Consider the following 22251-nt stretch of genomic DNA (forward strand, 5'->3'; position numbering starts at 1 on the left):
CAGTTGGGATGTGGGGGGCTCCCTGTCTGGTGGGGGCAGTGGCAGGCAATGGGGCTGGGGCAATGGTGTCTGGAAGGGCAGGACGCGCTCCCCTGGGGTGGGTTTTGCTCAGGCTGCCGGATGCCCCCTCCCCACAGGGCCCCTGGGGTGCCACACACAGGGCTGGACCCTACAGTCTCTCTGGCTCCGAAATGAGCTGCAGTCCCTTTAAGCATCCGTTGCCAACACGCGCCCCAGGCTTCGCTGCTAGGTGCAGTCAGGAGCCGGGGATGAGGCCCGTCCTAACGCCGCGTTGGGAGGATCCTCCGGCTGGGCAGCAGCACCACGTAGAAATTCTATGCCTCTGTCACTCATCCCCAGATGCGCGCGGCTGCCCATGGAGCAGGTGGGGAAGTGGCTGGGCCGCCCCCGGGAGATCTACAACCTGCTGCGGTTTAAGATGGGCGGCGGCGCAGCGGTGATGCCCCCACTGGACCAGGTGAGCAGAGCGGGCGGGGTGCGGGCTGAGGGTGCTGGCCACAGGGCGTCTCGTCTGACCCAGGAAACCAGTGTCCAACCTTGATGCTGTCCTGTTAACAAGTACATGCCTACAGATGTTTGGTGCTCCCAGTGTGCCAAACGCTATCTCTCTGAAGTGGAGGCCTTAGTGGGACTAGGTGGGGCTCTTGGTGCTTGAGGGCAACACTGTTGTTCTCAGAAGTCTTATTGACTGTTTCCAGCTGAATGGAAAGGGTCTTGACATGTGCCAGCTGGCCAAGGCAAGGCCCTGACCTGGAGTCTGTGGCACAATATTCATTCTGAGGTCAGAGTGAAGGACACTGGATCAAGGTAAGACAATGGGTGGAGGGACACAAAGTTCATCTTCGGTCAGCAGTTAATGTCACGTAGGCCCATGGTAACAGCTACTGAAGTCCAATCCTGCTCCTATTGAATTCTGTGCCAAAACTCCCACTGACTTCAGTGGGAACAGGTCACTTCTTTCTGGGGCAGGATCAGACTCAAGTCCTAGAGGTGAAAGACTCCGTCGCCACTGTACTAATCCCATGAATCACCCGCAATAAAGCCAGCTGTACTGGCTAAGGCACCGATCCTGCAAGTCACCCTGACTGGATGCAGAGTCTGCCTGGGCACCATGAGTTGCCGGAGCAGTGGAGCCTAAGGCCTGGCCGACACTACAATGTTAGGGCGACATAAGCCACCTTGCATTGACCTAGTTGTGCATGTGTCTACACTTAAATTTGTCTCCCACCAATGTAAGTGCCCCATTACAGTGATGCAGTAGCACCATCTCCCCAAGTGGCACTGAGCCAGGGTCGATATAGCAATGTAGACATAGCGTGAGTGAAGACATTGCATTACTTATGTCAACCCTAACAGTCCTCCAGCACCTGTCCAACAATGCCAGACACCAACTGCTCTGGTCACAGTTGTGAACTCTACTGCCCTCAGGTCACAGAGACCAGAAGGCCCCCCTCTTCTTTAAAGTTACATGAATTTTTGAAATGCCTTTTCCTCATTGTCCAGCTTGGCAAGCACACCTAGCAGCTCTCCCTTGTGTGCCGCTGCCCAGCTCTGGCTGGGCGTGGACAGGAGATACTGGATGGATCTCCTGGGCCTGTGGGGAGAAGAGGCCGTACAGGCACAACTCCAGACCATCCATAGAGAAGTGGACATCTATGAGCAGATTGCACGGGGGATGCAGAAGAAGGGATACTGTCACGTCCCCCACTGAGTCAATTCTTCTTATGGCTCTGCAAATACCGGAGGCTCATGCCCCTTGTGCTTGCAACGCTTGTGACAAAGGTGCAGAATGGCAATGCGGGTTTGTGGAATTTTAAAAAAAGGTGCGGAAATTATGCAATATAGATGACATTATGGGATGGAGACAGTTGCACCCTGGGAAGTTTACCCCTTGCTCCCAGCACCCCTGCACGACTCGTTTCTGCCCCATCATGCATTGCCAATGCTTCCCAAAGGACAGTGGGCTGGAGGTGGAGAGTTGCACACTGCTATACCTACCCACGGCACACTGCACTGTGCATTGACACAAGCGCTCCTGGTAAGTATGCGCAGCGCCGACACAAGGAGCCAAGTATGTGTAACCCACACTCCTCCTGGGTGTGGTGCTCTGTTCCCTCTAGTGGCACTGAGACCACTTAGAGATTAATGAGCCTGCTACAGCCCTAGGGCCACCTGGTTTTAGCTCATGCAGTAGAGAGTCATGCATTTAGCTCCTGAGGTCCCAGGTTCATAGAATCATAGAATATTAGGTTTGGAAGAGACCTCAGGAGGTCATCTAGTCCAACCCCTGGTTCAAAGCAGGACCAACCCCCAACTAAATCATCCCAGCCAGGGCTTTGTCAAGCCTGACCTTAAAAACCTCTAAGGAAGGAGATTCCACCACCTCCCTAGGTAACCCATTCCAGTGCTTCACCACCCTCCTAGTGATTTTTCCCCCCTAATATCCAACCTAAACCTCCCCCACTGCAACTTGAGACCATTACTCCTTGTTCTGTCAATTACTCCTTGTTTGATCCCACCTGCCAACGACCGGGGTCTGGTCGGTGTTACATATGCACACACACACGCAATATACTAACTGTGACGGCGGTGCGCCAATGAAACTTGTGTCAGCCAAAGTTTGCAGTGTAGCTGTGGCCTAAGACACAGGTCCTGCAAGTTGATCTATGTGGGTGTGATCAGTGATTGTCAATGGGGCTCACTGAGAGCAGATCTTGCCTGTTTTGCAGCCCAATGGGGCACACCAGTGTTGATCAGCTAGTAGGACTGAGGCATCACTTTGGGTTCCCATGCTGGTGACTGCTAGCAGTCACTGTTCAGAAGGATGGTAAGTGCTATTTTTAATCAACTATTTTCACATTGACACTAATGTGAGGCAAGTCATTCCCCTTGGAGAAAACACTTTCAAAATATGTTCCCCGTATCCCTCCAAACAATCTCTATTACAGTTAGGGCTGATCATCTCCCCTGGGTTTAATTATCCCATCTCTCCAGCTGAGATGAGATGGGGAATGGTCTGTCTAAAAATATGGATGGATATAGGGAATTCAATATGGAAAGATCCCTCTTGGTCTGAAAGTTTTTGTGTTATAAAATTCTCCGTTGGTCAATAAAAGATACTAAACCAACACTTTCACCTTCTATCATGCTCCTGTCTGAAAATATTTGACCTATTTAGCGTTACAAGTAATACCAAAGAGTACTGTAACAGACAGAGATCAGAGGAAAACCCATTTATTCTGGGGGTTTCCTTCCTAGCTTTACTCATTGCATATAACATTTCATATCAAGTTACTGTAACCCACACACCTCCTGGATGTGGTGTTCTGTCCCATCTAGTGGCACCGAGACCACTTAGAGAGAGATCATGAGTCTGCTTTACAGCCTTAACTAACAGCCTGTTGGCTTTTAGCTTATGCGATAGAGGCTCATGCACTAAGCTCCAGAGATCCCAGGTTCAATCCCGACAACTGGGGTCTGTTGGTGTTAAATTACTTTCAGCATTTCTCTGCATAGCCAATCAGTTTGCCCCTGTTTGTGTTGTTCTTCCAGATGAGGTTAGGGGAGTGAAAAATATAGGTAAAAGAAGGAAAATGTGAATGTAAAACCATAAAGCAGCAGAACCCAGGGAAGTGTAGTACATGGAACTAATTTCAACTTAAGAAATCAACTAGATTTCAAGTTGACCGTGTTCTTTTCTTAGCTATGCATGTTCATATTCCATAAAGCCTTGCAGTGCACTAGTGGACGGGCAAATAACTCGCTTACAGATTTTAAACCAATCTTTACCATCTAGCAGCACAGAGAAGGTGCTATGCATTGAACATATGTATTGAGGCTGCAAGATATCCTGGTAGGTGACACCAGAGGCAGCCATTTCACATAGAGTTAAGTCACGGTTTGCTCCAGGGTGCATGGAATTAATGGGGAGGGGACTCTCCTTGGGGGTCCAGTATCAGTCGTTGGGGGTCAGTGTCTTTGGGGCACACAGGGTTAGCGGGATGGGTGCTCTCTCCAGGCCCCCTGGAGCTCTGCTAGGAGGCACAGCAGACCATGCTGCTCCCCCTGTGGTAGGGTGGCCAGGGACAGTGGGGTATCCAGCGTGTGTTCCTCCTTGCCACTAGGCCAGCTCTGCAGAGGCAGCCGGATTTTGCACCACAGCTTCCCCTCTGGGGCCTGCCCGGCCTTGCCCGCTTCCAGCAGCCCGTGTCCCCTCTGCTCTGCCCGCAGGACGCGCTCAGCGACAACCTCAAGATCTGCTACAAGTACCTGAACCAGACCAGCCGGAGCTTCGCCGCCGTCATCCAGGCCCTGGACGGGGAGCTGCGGTGAGTGCCCACAGCAGGGAGCTGGACATGAGGGAGTTAATAGGCATAGGCTGTGCAGCAGGGGCCAGTCATTCCCTCACCTAAACCTCATAGGAGAGGGTTAATTAAGCAATGGGAGTGGCTGGGGGGTATTGGACATGGGAAGGTCACTAGTGCAGCTGGGCTGGCTGGGACAGGGTTAATGTAAATGTATCCATGCCATGGGAGCACCTAGCTTAGCTGGTCAGTAGAGGGTTAACAAGTAGAGGGTTACGCAAGCAGCAAGAGCCCAGCAGAAGCACCTGGCTGAGTGGGCCAGGAGGGGGTTAATGGAGTGTCCTGGCCACAAATAGGCACAGTCAGTGGGAGATAAGTACCTGACCTGCTTTGGAGCCTGGTGGCATTTTCAGAAGTGCCTATCTGCATCATTAGGAGCCAAAATACCTTTGAAAATCTGGCCCCACGGTCTTCAAGTTGGTAGACTTTTGAGATCTCATCCTTTCACACCAGGGTTTTATTCATAGACTGGAAGAAGAAATCGGCTTTCCTGCTTTTTCAGCTCCTGCTTGGTTTCCCCTCTTTGAATGATTTAGTCCAGATGAAGAAAATGTCCTCTCTGCACCTTCTAGCTAAACTGGAACCAAAAGTAACTCAGACCTGGTCTACACTAAAAAGTTAAGTCGGCCCAGCTACATCACTCAGGGTTGTCAAAAATCCACCCCCTTGAGTGGTGTACTTAAGCCGACCTAACCCCCACGGTAGACCTCAGAAGAATTCTTCCTCAACCTAGCTACTGCCACTTGGGGAGGCGGATTACCTACCCTGACAGGAGAACCCCTCCTGTCGGCGTAAGTAGTGTCTACCCGGAAGCACTACAGCAGTGCAGCTGCTGTGGCATTTCAAATGTAGACAAGCCCGAAGGCAAAATCTTTTCTGCACAATAGAAACTGATAGTACTTAGTGAATACCATGATTCGCTCCATTGTAAAGACTGAAAATAATATAGACACTGACTTATCTATTCTTTTTCTAATGGTTCCTAACATTCTGTTAGCTTTTTTGACTGCCACTGCACATTGATCGGATGTTTTCAGAGAACTCCAAGATCTCTTTCTTGAGTGGTAACAGCTAATTAAGACACCATCATTTTGTATGTATAGTCGGGATTATGTTTTCCACTACACATTACCTTGCATTAATCAATACTTAATTTCATCTGCCATTTTGTGACTCACTCACCCAGTTTTGTGAGATCCCTTTGTAACTCTTCTCAGCAATTTTGTATCATCTGCAAACTCTGCCCCCTCACTGTTTACCCCTTTTTCCAGATCACTTATGAATATTTTGAACAGCACTGGTCCCAGTACAGATCCCTGGAGGACACTGCTATTTATCTCTCTCCATTCTGAAAACTGACCATTTATCCTACCCTTTGTTTCCTATCTTTTCACCAGTTACTGATCCATGAGAGAACCTTCCTTCTTATTCCATAACTGCTTACTTTGCTTAAGAACCTTTGGTGAGGGAGCTTGTCAAAGGATTTCTGAAAGTCTAAGAACACTATATCCACTGGATCACCCTTGTCCACATATATGTTGACCACCCTCAAAGAATTCTAGTAGATTGGTGAGGCACGATTTTCCTTTTACAAAAGCCATGTTGACTCTTCCCCAACAAATCATGTTCATCTATGTGTTTGATAAATCTGTTCTTTACTATAGTTTCAACCAATTTGCCTGGTACTGAAGTCAGGCTTACCAGCTAGTAACTGCCAGGATCACCTCTGGAGCCCTTTTAAAAAAATTGGCGTCACATTAGCTATCCGCCAGTCATCTGGTACAGAAGCTGATTTAAGTGATAGGTTATGTACCACAGTTAGTAGTTCTGCAATTTCATATTTGAGTTCCTTCAGAACTCTTGAGTGAATACCATCTAGTCCAGGTGACTTATTACTCTTTAACTGATCAATTTGTTCCAAAACTTCCTCTACTGATACCTTAGTCTGGGACTGTTCCTCACATTTGTCACCTAAAAAGAATGGCTCAAGGTGTGGGAATCTCCCTCATATCCTCTGCAGTGAAGATCGATGCAAAGAATTAAGTTAGCTTCTCCACAATGGCCTTGTATTCCTTGAGTGCGCCTTTAGCACCGCGATAGTCCAGTGTCCCACTGATTGTTTGGCAGGTTTCCTGCTTGTCATATACTTACTTTTTGTTGTTGTTATTAGTTTTTGAATCTTGTGCTAGCTGCTCTTCAAATTCTTTTTTGGCCTGCCTAATTATACTGACGCCTGATATGCCAGAATTTATGCTCCTTTCTATTTTCTTCAGTAGGATTTGACCTCAGATATTTAAAGAATGCCTTGTTGATTGGAACCTTCTTTTTTATTCTGTTTAGCTATGGTGGCACTTTTTTGATCCTCTTACTATTTTTTTTTTTTTAAATTTGGGGTATATATTTAATTTGAGCCTCTATTGTGATGTTTTTAAATGTTTCCATGCAGCTTGCAGGCATTTCACTCGTGACTGTTCCTTTTAATTTCTGTTTAACTAGTCTCCTCATTTTTGTGCAGTTCTCCCTTTTGAAGTAAAATGCTAATGTATTGGGCTTCTTTGGTATTTTCCCTCTCACAAGGATGTTAACTTTAATTATATTATGGTCACTATTACTGAGTGGTTCAGCTATATTTACTTCTTGGACCCGATCCTGTGTTCCACTTAGGACTAAATCAAGAATTGCCTCTCCCCTTATGGGTTCCAGGACTAGCTTCACCAAGAAGCAGTCATTAAAAGTATATAGAAATTTTATCTCTGCATCCTGTCTTGAGGTGACATGTGTAACCCTTCTGCCCATCTAAGTTGGCAGCAACAAGGGCCGGGTTCTGTATCTAGGGGTTCCGTTTCAATAACACAATGCAAAACCGGCTCGAGCCCCCACCCAGTGACCTGGGACAATTACATACCACCCCCCTGGGTACCTCTAAGAGGCAATACTTCCCCTCTCGCAAGCACGGAGTCTGAGTGTAGCAGAAAATGTTTAATAACATGAGGTAAACGACATCAGCATAAAATTGGAAAAACACCACAAACAGGATTCATAACACAAACCATGAGCAAAACCCACCCCAGCAAATTGGGCTGTGTCCTTTCCCTTTGGCTCTTGAATCCAACAACCCAAAAATCACCCAGAGTCCCCAAAGTCCAACACCCCCAAAGTCTCTTGGGTCCAGCAACCACCCAAAGTCCCAAAAGTCCAACAACCCCCAAAGTCTCTGTCCCTGGTCAGTGCAGCCCCAGAGTAAAAGGGGGGGGCACGCAGGGTGTTAAGGGGCACCTTACGTGATCCGAGGCTGGCCAGCCGTCTGTTTCCCCGTGGGGGTTCCGCTGCAGCCTTCACCACAAGCCAGTCCACTTTCCTGCCATCCCACGAACTGCTCCGCTCTACAAGCTGCTCCGTTCCACTCCGCTCCGCTCACCGACCTGTGAGCCGTTCCAGCCGTTCCCGCAAACAGCTCCGCTCGCCGTTCCTTGGGCCACTCCAACCGGCCCCGCGCCGCTCGCTGCTCCTCCAGTCGTCCCCACAAATTGCTCCGCCAGCTGCTGAGCAATATAGCTTCAGGCTCCCCCACTAGTTAACACAGCACTCAGTGATCTCAGCTCTTAATAACTTTAGCTCTTTTGTGATTTCAGCTCTTAGCAATTTCAGCTCATTGTATAGTAGGGGAGCCCCAGTGCTGGTGCACCATTGGCCCAAAGTGAATTCAGCTCAGCAGGCTGTAACTAGACTCCTAATAGAATCAAAGTTAGCTCTGACATTCAACAGTGGAGAGAGGAGATGGTGCAATTGGTGTTTCAAACCCTCAGAGGGGGCCCATACCATCAGGTACAATTATAATTTAGAGAATTTTTTCACTTCAAGGTCCCAGAAACAAAGGTAAGGTTTTCATCTCAAGGCCAAAAGACCAAAACATCAAGACACTTGATCACGGTCTTGGATAGACCAAGAGACTACCTACACTTGACCAGAGCTCAAAGCCTGTCCCCATCCTCTCTCAATTCACTGGGTTTTGTAACCCATGCCCCTTGTCAAGCAAGTGCTACTTAGGTAATGGTGAAGGACTCACTCAGTCCTTCTGTCATACAACAGTTCCACTGGCCTTGATTCACAGAATCAGGGTAACAAAACTTTATTCTTCCTGCCCCAATAATAGAGAAACTGGGGATCCCACACCAGCCAAAGTAACCACTTTCAGTTGCTGTTGTTCCATGCCAGGCGAGTGGATGTGCCTATGCAAACAAGATCAGCCCCTGAAGTTCTTTTCCACACTCGCCATAATTCACCACCAGATGTCAGGGTAGAGCTCATCCTGACTCTGCTTACACATGTACTCAATCAATATGGGGATAGTTGAAATCCCTCATTATTGCTGGGATGTCTGTTTAATCCACCATTAATATTGAGTTTTCTATTTTTATAGCCTTTCTGATATCTCTGAGCATTTCACAGTCACCATCACCAGTCTAGTCAGGTGGTCTGCAGAATATTCCTAATAAACTTTTATTATTCAAGCATAGAGTTTCTATCCATAGAGATTCTATGGTACAGTTTGATTCTTTAAAGATTTTTACTATATTTTGTTTCCTTTCACACATCGTGCCAGTCCCCCAACAGCACAACCTACACTGTCATTCCTATATATTTTGTACCCTGGTATTACTGTGTACCATTTTTATCATAGTACAGGGGCGGGCAAACGTTTTGGCCTGAGGGCCACATCGGGTTTTGGAAATTGTATGGAGGGCCAGTTAGGGGAGGCTGTGCCTCGCCAAACAGCCAGGCGTGGCCCGGCCCCTGCCCCCTATCCCTCCCTCCTGCTTCTCGCCCCTGACAGCCCCCCCCCCCAGGACTCCTGCCCCATCCGACCCCCCTTTTCCCTGATGGCTCCCCCAGAACCCCTGCCCCATCCACCACCACCCCGCTCCCTGTCCCCTGACTGCCCCCGGAACCCCAACCCCGCTCCCTGTCCCCCACCGCCCCATCCAACCCCTTCTCCTTCCTGACTGCCCCCCGGGACCCCCGCCCCATTCAACCCCCCTGTGCCCCACCCTCTGACCGCTCCGACCCATATCCACACCCCAAACTCTCCTGCCCTCTATCCAATCCCCCCGCTCCCTGCCCCCTTACCGTGCTGCCTGGAGCACCGGTGGCTGGCAGCGCTACAGCCACACCGCCTGGCTGGAGCTAGCCACACCACAGCGCAGCACAGAGCACCGGGTCAGGCCGGGCTCTGCAGCTGCGCTGCCCAGCCGCCCAGAGCATTGCGCTGGCGGCCCGGCACGCAGAGGCTGCAGGAAAGGGGGAATAGCAGGGGAGGGGCCGGGGGCTAGCTTCCCGGCCAGGAGCTCAGGGGCCGGGCAGGAGGGTCCCGCGGGCCGGATGTGGCCCGCAGGCCGTAGTTTGCCCACCTCTGTCATAGTGACACCAAGTTTCTGTGATGCTTATTATATCAATATCCTCATTTAATATCAGGCAGTCAAGTTCACCCATCTTAGTATTCAGATTTCTAGCATTTGTATACAAGCACTTTTAAAATTTGTCCCTTTTTAGTTGTTGGCCTTCATGTGATGTAATTGAACGGGCCTCTTTTTCATTTGACTGTTTTTCTTCAGCTTCTACATGTCCTTTATCAACTTTTATCCTCTCCTCTTTACTAGGTGTAATGGTGTGGCAGCCACCTCTCACGAGTGCCCCCTTCTGGTCAGGTGTGTCTGGAGTCTTTAAACAGTCCAGGCCCTGGTTTCAGCCTGTACCCCCAGGGCTTCCTCCCTGGAGACAATGGTTTTGCCCTTTCTCCAGCTAGGCCACTAAGTAGTTCAGATCCCCTTCTGGGGGGTTCTCGCTGGCACTGTCCAATTGTAGGCCCGCCCATTACTCCCCGTCCCAGCCCGGGAACTCTAAGAATAGCAGCCACATGGTGCCGTGTTCCTTCAGCAAAACTGCCTTCAATTCCCTGGGCCACTTCCCCTTGGCTCCAGCCTTCACCAAAGCTTCATCCTTACCTGATGGGGGTCTAAATTAGCTGTTACCACTCAAGAAAGAGATCTTGGAGTCATTGTGGATAGTTCTCTGAAAACATCCACTCAATGTGCAGCGGCCGTCAAAAAAGTGAACAGAATGTTGGGAACCTTTAAGGGATAGATAATAAGACAGAAAATATCATATTGCCTCTATCTAAATCCCACATCTTGAATACTGCGTGCAGATGTGGTCGCCCCAACTCAAAAAAGATATATTGGAATTGGAAAAGGTTCAGAGAAGGGCAACAAAAATGATTAGGGGTACAGAATGGCTGCTGTATGAGGAGAGATTAATAAGACTGGGACTTTTCAGCTTGGAAAAGAGACGAATAAGGGGGGATATGACAGAGGTCTATAAAATCATGACTGGTATGGAGAAAGTAAATAAGGAAGTGTTATTTACTCCTTCTCATAACACAAGAACTAGGGGCCACCAAATGAAATTAATAGGCAGCAGGTTTAAAACAAACGAAAGGAAGTATTTTTTCACACAACGCACAGTCAACCTGTGGAACTCCTTGCCAGAGGATGTTGGGAAGGCCAAGACTATAACAGGGTTCAAAAAAGAACTAGATAAATTCATGGAGGATAGGTCCATCAGTGGCTATTAGCCAGGATGGGCAGGGACGGTGTCCCTAGCCTCTGTTTTCCAGGAACTGGGAATGGGTGACAGGGGATGGATCACTTGAGGATTACCTGTTCTGTTCATTCCCTCTGGGGCACCAGACATTGGCCACTGTGGGAAGACAGGATACTGGGCTAGATGGACCTTTAGTTTGACCCAGTATTGCTGTTCTTATGTTCTTCTGACATAATATAGCTGGACTTCAGCAAGGCTTTTGACACAGTCCCACATAACATTCTGATAAATAAAATGGAGAAATGTGGGCTTGGCAGAACTACCATTAAATTGATACATAATTGGTTAAACAAACGCAAACAAATAACTATTAATGGTATGATGTTGGATTGGAGGGAAGTCCCAAGTGGGGTTCCATGGGGATCTGTTCTGGGACTGGTGTTGTTTAACTCTTTATTAATGACCTGGATGTGGGAATACAGAGCGTACGGATCAAATTTGCAGATGACACAAAACTGGGGCAGGGGGTTGCCAACACTTTGGAGGATAGAACTAAAATTCAGTGGGATCTTGATAAATTGGAGAACTGGGCTATAGATAACAAAATGAAATTCAACAAAAACAAATGTCAGGTGCTACGCTTAGGGAAGAAAAACCAAATGCAAAAATACAGAATGGGGATATAACTGGTTTGGCAGCAGCACTGCTGAGAAAGATCTGGGAGTTGTGGTGGATCAAAGCCTCAACATGAGTCAGCAATGCGATGCTATTGCAAAAAAAGCAAATACATTTTAGGTTGCATTAACAGAGAAATAGACAAGTTACAGGGGGTGATAGTACCACTCTACTCGGCGCTGGTTAGGCCTCAGCTGGAGTACTGTGTCCAGTTTTGGTCACCAGTGTATAAAAAGGATGTAGAGAAACTGGAAAAGATCGAGAGGCGAGCGACAAAGATGATCAGAGGGATGGAATGCAAGCCATACGAGCAAAGGCTGAAGGAACTGGGTATGTTTAGTTTGGAAAAGATGAGATTAAGGGGGATATGTTAGTGGTCTTCAAATATTTGAAAGGCTGCCATAAAAAAGACGGAGAAAAGTTGTTCTCTCTTGCCACAGCGGGCAGGACAAGAGGCAATGGGGTCAAACTACAGCATAGCAGACTTAGATAAAATCTCAGGAAAAACTTCCTAACTATAAGAACAGCAAGACAATGGAACAGACACCTTGGGAGGTTGTGGAAGCTCCTTCACTGGAGGTTTTCAAAAGGAGGCTGGATAGCCATCTGTCTGGGATGGTTTAGATGCAACAAACCCTGCATCGTGGCAGGGGGTTAGACTAACTCTTTGATTCTATGGTTCTACCTCTCTGCCTCCCTTTGCTCCTCCAGTTCAGCCACTCTGGTGTCCAGAGCCCATACTCAGTCTCTGAGGGTCTTGAGCTTCTTGCACCGAATGCACACACATGTCACCTGCCCACAAGGCAGGTAATCATACATGCTGCATTCAGTGCAATAAATTGGATAGCCCCTACTTTGCTGCTGGACTGTTTAATTTGAGAATGTCTGTTACAAAAGCCATGTGATAATTTTTAACTACTTTTCTGAGTAATAGGGAATCCCAAGTAATAGGGAATCATTTTCTCCCTCCATAGTCATGCTGTGTGCATATTGTACCTGGTTCTCCGAGCTCTGGACACTGTAGAAGATGATATGACCATCAGTTTAGAAACCAAGGTCCCAATGTTGCATGACTTCCACTCCTATCTGTATCAGCTGGACTGGAGATACATGGAGAGCAAGGAGAAGTATAAGCAAGTGCTTGAGGACTTCCCAACGGTGAGACATTAGTTTCCATGTTTCAAACTATAATATAACCCATATGTTGACTAGTACCAGTATCCGCTTTAAACATCTTTGCAACTTGGTACGTAGGAATTGCCAGTTGACTGAAGTCATGGTCATTGGCAATGCCTGCTGGAGTGTCACCAGGTTTGCTGTTGGCCTGCATTGCCCAATATATGAATAAGGGATGCAGAAAACAACTTATTTGTAACTCTAAACTGCCCCAGAATTTGAGGCACTTCCTGGCTTTGACACCAAGGACTATGTTTTAGAGGCCCAAAATCATATCCATTCACATACCTACGGTCATGTACATTTCACTGCAGTTGTGTGTAATTGTGGTGATTTAGGGGGTCTAGTCACTTGCACATGTGACTGCATTCAAAATTGGGGGGAAACTACATGCTGATAAACTTTGCGTGTGTGCAAGTGAGGGTCACCCGCTGAAAACTTGGCTCTAAAAATTATATGTTCCCTTGGGTGTTGAAAAAGTAGATCAGCTTCATACTGTGAATGACAGACTCGTTAATTCGTGCTCTCCATGTCAATAGACCTCAGGTGTGACCTACTCTGCCCCCTGGAGGGAACGGGAATGATAGCAAGTTGCTCTGTGACCTCCTGATGCCCAGTTTATGGAGGGAGTTACCTTGGTGGAGGCTTTGGAGAATCTGTTACTTACTTACAAGAGTCTTGAGGAGCTTGTTCTATTTAGTTTATCAAAGAGAAGGTTAAGACTCTACTGGAGAGCTCTTTAATCTAGCAGACAAAGGCATAACAAGATCCAGTGACTGAAAGGTACAGCTAGACACATTCAGACTGGAAATAAGATGCACCTTTAAAACAGTGAGGGGAATTACCCATTAGGGCAAGGTAACCATGGATGTGGTGGATTCTCTGTCACCAGAAGTCTTTAAATTGAGATGGGATGTCTCTCTTAAAGGTATGGTCTAGTTCAACCAGGAGTTACTGAGCTCAATGATGGAATTGCTGCTGCTGATGGAAACTTCTGGCCTGTGTTATGCAGGAGGTCTGGCCAGATGATCCTAGTGGTCCTTTCTGGCCACACGTCTATGAAATATTAAAAGAAAACTACAATCATAGAGAGAGACACGGTACCAAGGATAGGCCAGAAGAATAGCAGTATAAGGAGGCTCCTTCAGCTGTCAGAAGAGGAGGTTTGAGTGAAGTGATAGAGAGAGAGGCTGAAGCTAGGTGAATAGAGGATTCAGGGAGTGGAGAAAAGAAAGAGACGAGGTCTGGAAGATAAAGACCAAGTCCATGGGTTGCTTTAAGAACAAGGAGGGCAGCTTTGAACTAGGCTCTGGAATACATGGAGAGCTGTGTGAGCAGTTTGAGGCTAGGAGTGATGTGAGCATGCTGCTTTGCCTGGGAGAAAGGCATCCAGTGGCAATCCACACATGCTGACATCTGGGGAGATGGGTCTTGGGGAGGATATACAGAGCTGAGCTTCAAAAGAACACTGGAGATCTTTTCTTTTCACTGTTCCCATCAGTTTACCTGCTGTTCACTTGCTGGGACTCTTCCCACAGAGTTTATTGTTGTAAGTCCGTCATTCATGAACTCCCAAGTGATGCTGCCCAAAGTCATACTGTCTTCATGAAGATACAGACTGCATCTGAGCTGTGGCCAAAGATCAGAGGAATTTTTGTTTAAGAACTTGCTGAATCTGTGTTTACTGCTGAGTGGCTTGAATCTGCTGCCATTGAAGCCAGTGGGGAATTTTGCCAATCCCTTCAGTGGGGAGCAGGATAAAACCCCATTAAGCTGTAACCTATCATTCTCTTAGCCTGTTAATGAATGCCAAATTCTGCTTTACTTTCAGCACTATGTATATTTCCTTGTGGTTTCTGCTGTAGATCTCCTTGGAGTTCAGGAACCTGGCAAAGGTGTATCGAGATGTGATTGCAGATATTTGTCACAAGATGGGAGCTGGTATGGCAGAGTTCTTGCAAAAGAAGGTTGATTCCCTGCAAGAGTGGGATAAGGTAAGTAAATCTGTAAGTGAGCATGGAGAGCATGCTCAGAGCAACTGTTGCTCTGAGCATGCCTGTTGGAGGCCTGGTATTCTGCACTTGCCGCAGCCATCAGCATGATCATTACAGCTTCTTCTCCCCTGGGATTGGTGACGCTCACCCAGTTGTAGATAGGTACCCAAAATGAGCAAAGGACAAAGTGTTAACTCAGAGTCTTGCTACTTGGGCAGCCTCCTTCGATGTGAATGTAAAGAGTTATCTTAGCGATGAGATCGCTGTGTAAATTTCACCAGGCATTGAATAGCTACTGTATGTTGTTACTGATCCTTGTGAATGACCGTGTTTGTAAAGAGATGGTGTCCCTAGCCCAGGGGTCGGCAGCCTTTCAGAAGCGGTGTGCCGAGTCTTCGTTTGTTCACCCTAATTTAAGGTTTCGCGTGCCGGAAATACATTTTAACGTTTTTAGAAGCTCTCTTTCTCTAAGTCTAGAATATATAACTAAACTATTGCTGTATGTAAAGGAAATACGGTTTTTAAAATGTTTAAGAAGCTTCATTTAAAATTAAATTAAAATGCAGAGCCCCCCGGACCGGTGGCCAGGACCCGGGCAGTGTGAGTGCCACTGAAAATCAGCTCACGTGCCACCTTTGGCACGTGTGCCATAGGTTGCCTACCCCTGCCCTAGCCTCTGTTTTCCAGAAGCTGGGAATGGGTGACAGGGGATGGATCACTTGATGATTACCTGTTCTGTTCATTCCCTCTGGGGTGCCTGGCATTGGCCACTGTCAGAAGACAGGATACTGGTCTAGATGGATCTTTGGTCTGCCCCAGTATGGCCATTCTTACGTTCTTGTGATGCTGTTTTGGAGCTCTTTGACTAGAATGGGCCACTGGAGCAGCTGCTCTCATATGGGTCTTTCATCTGGAAGGTGGAACCCTTGAGTCGCTAACAGCTGTGGATGACACATTTCCTATTTTTCCTGAGTGGAGCAGTGCTCTGGTGGTAGACTTCATGCTGCAGAAGCATATTCCTGGTGTAGGGATGTTGGCTGTCGAGCACAGGCATGAAGAGACATGCTTAGGAATGCTCAGCCTATGTAACTCTGAATTCAGAGACGAAATCAAATACCACCGACATAGTCATCAAAACGAGGAAAGGCAAACACAGCACACTCAGTAACCGACAGGTGTCATTTTGATGTAGCCATTCGGACTAGGGGATATAGATTGATAAACATTTTTTTCCCTTTCCAAACCTGGCAGTATTGTCACTACGTTGTTGGGCTGGTGGGCATTGGCCTTTCCCGTCTGTTCTCTGTGCTGGAGCTAGAAGACCCTATCATAGGACAGGACACAGAGCTTGCAAATTCCATGGGCGTCTTCATTGAGAAAACCATCATCATCCGTGATTATCTGGAGGACCAGTTGGCAGGAAGAGAATTCTGGCCCAGAGAGGTAAAGGAAACCAGACCTTTTTTAGATGAGAACTTCTGCTAGATGCAGCTCATTAGGAAGTGTTAGTGTTGTGATGCAGACAGCTCATCTGAAAGGGACAGGACTGGAGATACTGGAACTGCTTTGAGGCAGTTTAGTCAGAACTAGTTAGGAGACTCATTTCACAGAATTCACTTTCAGTTCCTATTCTGATCTCTGGGCTTTTTCAAAAAAACTTGCCCAAGTATGTTTGTATGGAGTTAGGCCAAACGCTTCTGCCCTAGAGCTCTGAGCAGTCACATTTGGCAGTGTGTCCCCCACAGGGGCTAAACTCTATTGCTAACATTGATAAATTTGCATGCTACTAACTGTCACATGAAGGGATGGCAAGTGCATGATTCACATCCAAACATCTCATTAATGTGTACATTAAAGCAAAACTCAGAGGAGAAGCTGGTGCTATTTTTGTCTCCCTGTGATAGAATCATAGAATGTCAGGGTTGGAAGGGACCTCAGGAGGTCATCTAGTCCAACCTGCTACTCAAAGCAGGACTAATCCCCAGACAGATTTTTACCCCTGATCCCTAAATGGCCCCCTCAAGGATTGAACTCGCAACCCTGGGTTTAGCAGGCCAATGCGCAAACCACTGAGCCATCCCTCTCCCCCTATCATGGAGCAAAGCTGCGATCTAGGAGACCAGGCTTATTGTCCTTGGTCATGCACCTGTTCAGCAGAGCATTTAGAGAAACCTCTGCTGTCAGAGAACACCCTGGGTGCTATTGCACCAGTACCATTGGCAGGATATGACATCACTATTGTAATAAATGTGTAAGTGCATTGCAGAATCAGAGGCTTGGGTGTTCAGCTTCAGAGCTCCCACCTGGGTCAAATGCTTCTCAGCAGAGTGGGATCCACATGCCTTTGATTTGTGCCTGTCTAGAAATTCACCACGTTGGTAGGTCTCTCTACTAGAAGTTAGTCTCTGTATCCTAGTATGTCTCATTGAGAGGGGCCCTGTCATGGGGCTGAATGGAATTGCAGGCCAGAGTAAACTCAAGTGTTTTAAAGGTCCTCTTTCTGACTGCAACGAGGTCTGATTATGAGACTGAGGTGACGTTCAGTAATAGGATTTTTGTTTGATACGGGCCCCCTTTGAATATGAATGTCTGAAAAGTGCTAACGGCTGAGTGGTGTTCCTATGTATTGTTGGCGTTCCCAGGTTTGGAGCAGGTATGCCAAGAAGCTGTCGGATCTCGCCAAGCCAGAGAACATTGATGTGGCCATCCAGTGTATGAATGAACTGATCACAAATGCTTTACACCATATCCCTGATGTCCTCACCTACTTATCTAGACTGAAAACCCAAAGTGTCTTCAACTTCTGCGCTATTCCACAGGTAGGTTAACATTTGCAGATGTTTTAAACAGGATCTTCTAACTGCTTCATCCTCTCCCTTGGAACTGGATGTCTTTTGTGGTCTATGCATAGTGTTTAATAGTAGCATTATTTAATAACGGTACATAAATAAATTCAACGTGGAGCTCACCATGCATTTTGAGTGTTTGCCTCGTCCCCTGAGAAATTGTGTCTTTCCCCAAGGGAATGACTCTGCTTTTGGATATGGTGTGGGGGGTTGGAGAGGGGTGCTGCCAGATGAATGTAAATAAACAGGACTCTTTTTTCTCCTAAACTAAGACAATCCTACATAGTTAATGAAAATATTAGGAACCTTTCTGTTCTGTCTTCCTTGTCTTTGCTTCAGTCTTCCATTGTGAGCATTGCTTCTTTAGAAATCGTTCCTCTATCCTCTGCTTTAAGCTAAGCTCTGCCTTTAACACTGTGGTTGAAATCAATGGGGGCTTTGCCATCGATTTTCAAATGGAGCCAGGATTTCACCCCCTGTGCACGGCTTACAGCACAGAGTAAATACTGTTTTTGTCATTTCTCCCTAGGTGATGGCCATCGCCACTCTGGCGGCCTGTTACAATAACAAACAGGTGTTTAGGGGGGTGGTGAAGATTCGGAAAGGACAAGCTGTCACTTTAATGATGGACGCCACAAACATACAGGCTGTCAAGTCTATAATGTACCAGTATGTGGAAGAGGTGGGTTGGGTCGCTTGCTTTGAAAGACTCATATTCAAATGTAGATGTTCCCTCTTTCCTCCTCAGGTCTATGCAGTTAGGGCTAAACTGGGGGTACCACCGTAACTCTCTGTTTCAGCCGTTTAGTAACTTTCATTTTGCTTTGACCAAAATTGCTGAAGATCTAGAAACGAGTGTAGCATGAAACAGCTTGAAGTAGTAAAGTCTGGAATGCAGCTGTTTTCCTTGGTGCTTTAGATTCTCTGTCCTCACTCATTTCTGTCTCAGGTTTCATTCAGATTTTATACAAACTGTAGCATAATGCAACACCGATATTACACAGTTGTATCCAATAGGGTCTTGCATTATGCTACAATTTGTGTAAACACCCCATATTTGTTTGTATAAATACTGTACAGTTTCCTAGTGAGTCAACTTAATGGGGAATTTCACAGTTCCTGTCTGGAAAGTTTGTATCTTTCCAGAGCATCGTGGAGAACAAATGGCCTTTAGTTGCTATGACTGTGCAAATTGGCCGATATGTAGGGCAAAACTTTGGTGGCTTGACTCACCTATTTCTAAACCTGTCATCCCACAGTGCCACAGTCCCTTAATGCAGGTACCCCTGCAGTCAATGGGAGTTCTCAGAAGTGCACTGGATGCTATACAGAAATAAAGATATGGTCCTCATCTCTGAGGAGCTGGTGAGAAGCTGCTGGCCCCACTGGCATCAATTACCATTGAAAACCAGGCCACCAAATTCTGAGTAAACAAAATGGTTCTTGCAAGAAGGTTGCTCAGGGGATGCCACATAGCCATGGGCAGGGCCACTGTAGAACAGTGCTAGCTACGCTTGGGTCTATGGTTGTCCCTAGCAACATTCTGTCATGTTTCCCCTGGACCGTGTGGATGGGAATGGTCTGAAAAGTGTCTGAGAACAATATTGTGAGCTCATGCAAGGGAGTACCTGGGCCCTGTTAAAATCAGAGCTAACTGGTTCACAGACAGTTCTTGCTGGCAAGAGGCAAACGCTGCCCCTGAGTTAGATGCCACTTTGTAGTGGTTGTATGACCTCCGAGTAGCTCTGGGCTGACTTGACTTAACCATATTCATAACAGGGCTTATGAGGGGTTACAAAAAGGTTAGGCCCCATGGCCCAGTTTTTTAAAGGTACTTATGTTCCTAAATCCCACTGAAACCAATGGGAATTAGGCACCTATATATCTTTTTTAAATGTGTCCCTGTTTCAAATCTGAGTGCAGGCGGTGTTAGCAAGGACTTCCAAGCAGGAACTGTTACTTTAATTTTAAACAATAGACTCCTGCACACGGCTGAAAGTGCCCTACTGCAGAAACAGCACCCGGCAGCATTAAAAAACAACAGGCCTCGTTCAGGCTAATGGCTCAAACGCCATTGCAGACTGACTCCTAAGGAGTATGGGCTAAAGCTGAGTTCAGCCGGGAGCACAGTTCTCCCACAAAACCTTCCCAGGGAAATGGGACTAGAATCTTGCTAAGGTGGCACCGTTCTGATCCCAGTGCGGCTTTCAAACCGGGCAGCTTTCCCATTCCTGGGGAGTATTGTCCTGTTTGAATATCCATGGCATCACTGCGGTGATACGGCTCCTGGGCGGGAGGTCCCGTTTCACATTTGAGGGGCTACAAGATGGTGTGTTGTTCTCATGGTTATTTCCTAATCTTGCGTGGGCCTTTTTTCTCTCTTCAGATCTATCGGAAGATCCCAAGCACAGACCCGTCTTCTAACAAGACCCAGCAGATCATTGTCTCTATCCAGACAATATGTTTGCCCAATGGCACGGTGGTCTCCCGTAACCATTACTCCCCCATCTACCTCTCGTGCGCCATGCTTCTGGCAGCGCTGAGCTGGCAGTATCTGAGTGCGATGTCAGAGGCGTTGGAGGAGGACGTACAGGCCAATGAGAACTGAGGGTTGGTTGGGTGAAGGCAGTGGTTGGATAATGTTGGGAACGGGTTCATGTCTCTTTCCTATTGGGTCTGCTGCCCTGTGGGATTCCAAACTGGCATGGGCCCTTGAAGCTGTGAATGGAAAGCTGCTGGTTGACCTGCAGCTATTAGGTGTATTGCAGCCACTAGCTCGTAGCTGGCAGCCAGAGTCAGATGTTTTCGTTGTTCGGATGAACAGGTTACAAATGCGACAGTTGGAGTCTCTTTGTGGGAAACGGTGTTTTACCTGAATTCTGACTGTGATATTTTTAAATAGAAATTCAGATTGCCTCCCTTGATTTTGACACCCTTTTCCAATACAAGGCTCTGTGCCATCAGCATTTGTGGTTTTCCTCTCTCCTCTTCCTGTGCTTCGTATTCTTACCCCACTGCTCAGCAATTGTAACGGTTCCAACTTGCGTCATTGGGCTTGGAAGCTAACCTTCCTCAGACTGAGGAACTCTTCAGTACCCCGGGGGAATCTCTGGTTTCTGACCCCTTGTCTAGAAAGGAGGTGGCCTTCCACTACAGTGATGAGTGTGTTGCCAGCCCAAAAGGGCCCGAGGAGGCAGCAGCGAGGTTCGTTGCCTGGTGTGCTTCACGCCAATAATCACACCAGGGGTGGAGAAGCAAAACAACTTTATTCAAGAGCTCTGAATAGGCACTAGGAGACCAACATGTCTCAAATCAAGCGCAGCACATACCAGCAAATGTTCCATTTTATATTCCAAGCTGTTTCTGTGTAAGCCTTTGTCTGTTACTCCCTCTTACCCCTCCCACCCCTCCCTCCTCGAGCAGTTACAGTTAGAAAAATTCCCATTCGTCTGCTTATCTTTGACCTTGTTAGTGTGAATGAAACAGCAGCTGTCTGCTAGAAAAGCTGACCCTTACATTTCTGCTTCAGCATGTAAGCAGTTAGCACAGAAGTAGGTGAAAGTTTACAAGATGGAGTCACTGTGGCTCACTTAGACCCAGAGCAAAGGAGTTTCATCGGCTCTTCTGGCCTTCCACTCCCCCGAGTTACCTGGTAGCTATGCCTAGTGACACCAACAAGTGGGTGCATGCTGTGCATTCCATCCTTGGACTACAGATTGCAGGGAGACAGACTAGGTTGTGCCGCTGAGCTGTCTGGATGCAGGAAAGCTGAGCTATTTATGCCATGTGGCCATCACACCTCATCTGCCACTTTGAAAGGTCCACCCCCCCATCACCACCAAAATAAAGGATCCCCAACAAGAAAATTTAACACCCGAGAAAAAGTATTCCCCACTTGACTTACCCATAACTGCTCACCAGGGTCACTTAAGCCCCTTCCCTGGATTTAAGAGAAGGGGCACTGCAAATGAGCATTACCACACGAACTATGCCACCTTCAAATCCACATTGCACCTGAAACACAGGCGTTATGGGCACAGTTATCTGATCTGAATTTACATTGGACCAGAATGACCTGAAGAAAGCAACACCCAGCGGTGTCAAACTACTAGAGATCTTCTGCGCTTTTAAACCTACAAACTTCAAGATTAAGCACAGGGGCAAGTGCCTATTGACCTGAACACACTGGCATCCTAGAAACAATTAACAAAATGTGGGGATTTCTCACCATGCCTGGCTCCTTTCCCCTGATATGCCACTCCCCTGTTTTCCCTCCCCCTGTATCCTTTCCTCCTTGCTACCCCTCCCCCCCCATTTCACTTTTACCTCTTACTGCTAAATAGGAGTTAACAGTGTAACGCTGTTGCAAAAAAAGCAAACATCATTCTGGGATGTATTAGCAGGAATGTTGTAAGCAAGACACGAGAAGTAATTCTCCCACTCTACTCTGCGCTGGCTGATTAGGCCTCAGCTGGAGTATTGTGTCCGGTTCTGGGTGCCACATTTCAGGAAAGATATAGACAAACTGTAGAAAGTCCAGAGAAAAGCAACAAAAATGATTAAAGATCTAGAACA

General features: G+C 47.2%; 1 protein-coding gene across 2 annotated transcripts; it reads left to right on the plus strand.

The window, feature by feature from the left end:
• The first annotated feature begins 376 nt into the window (after positions 1-376).
• FDFT1 (farnesyl-diphosphate farnesyltransferase 1) lies at positions 377-20284 on the plus strand. 2 transcript variants are annotated; one of them, XM_065401227.1, is made up of 8 exons: positions 377-478; positions 4252-4349; positions 12635-12818; positions 14702-14830; positions 16082-16273; positions 17473-17649; positions 18206-18358; positions 20063-20284. In XM_065401227.1, the coding sequence occupies exons 1-8, from the start codon at positions 377-379 to the stop codon at positions 20282-20284; spliced, it is 1257 nt and encodes a 418-aa protein (XP_065257299.1). The 2 variants fall into 2 exon arrangements, with proteins under 2 accessions (XP_065257299.1, XP_065257300.1); XM_065401228.1 differs by lacking the exon at positions 14702-14830.
• Positions 20285-22251: the final 1967 nt, after the last annotated feature.

Source organism: Emys orbicularis, chromosome 3 (genome assembly GCF_028017835.1).
Source record: "Emys orbicularis isolate rEmyOrb1 chromosome 3, rEmyOrb1.hap1, whole genome shotgun sequence".
Taxonomy (NCBI): domain Eukaryota; kingdom Metazoa; phylum Chordata; order Testudines; family Emydidae; genus Emys; species Emys orbicularis.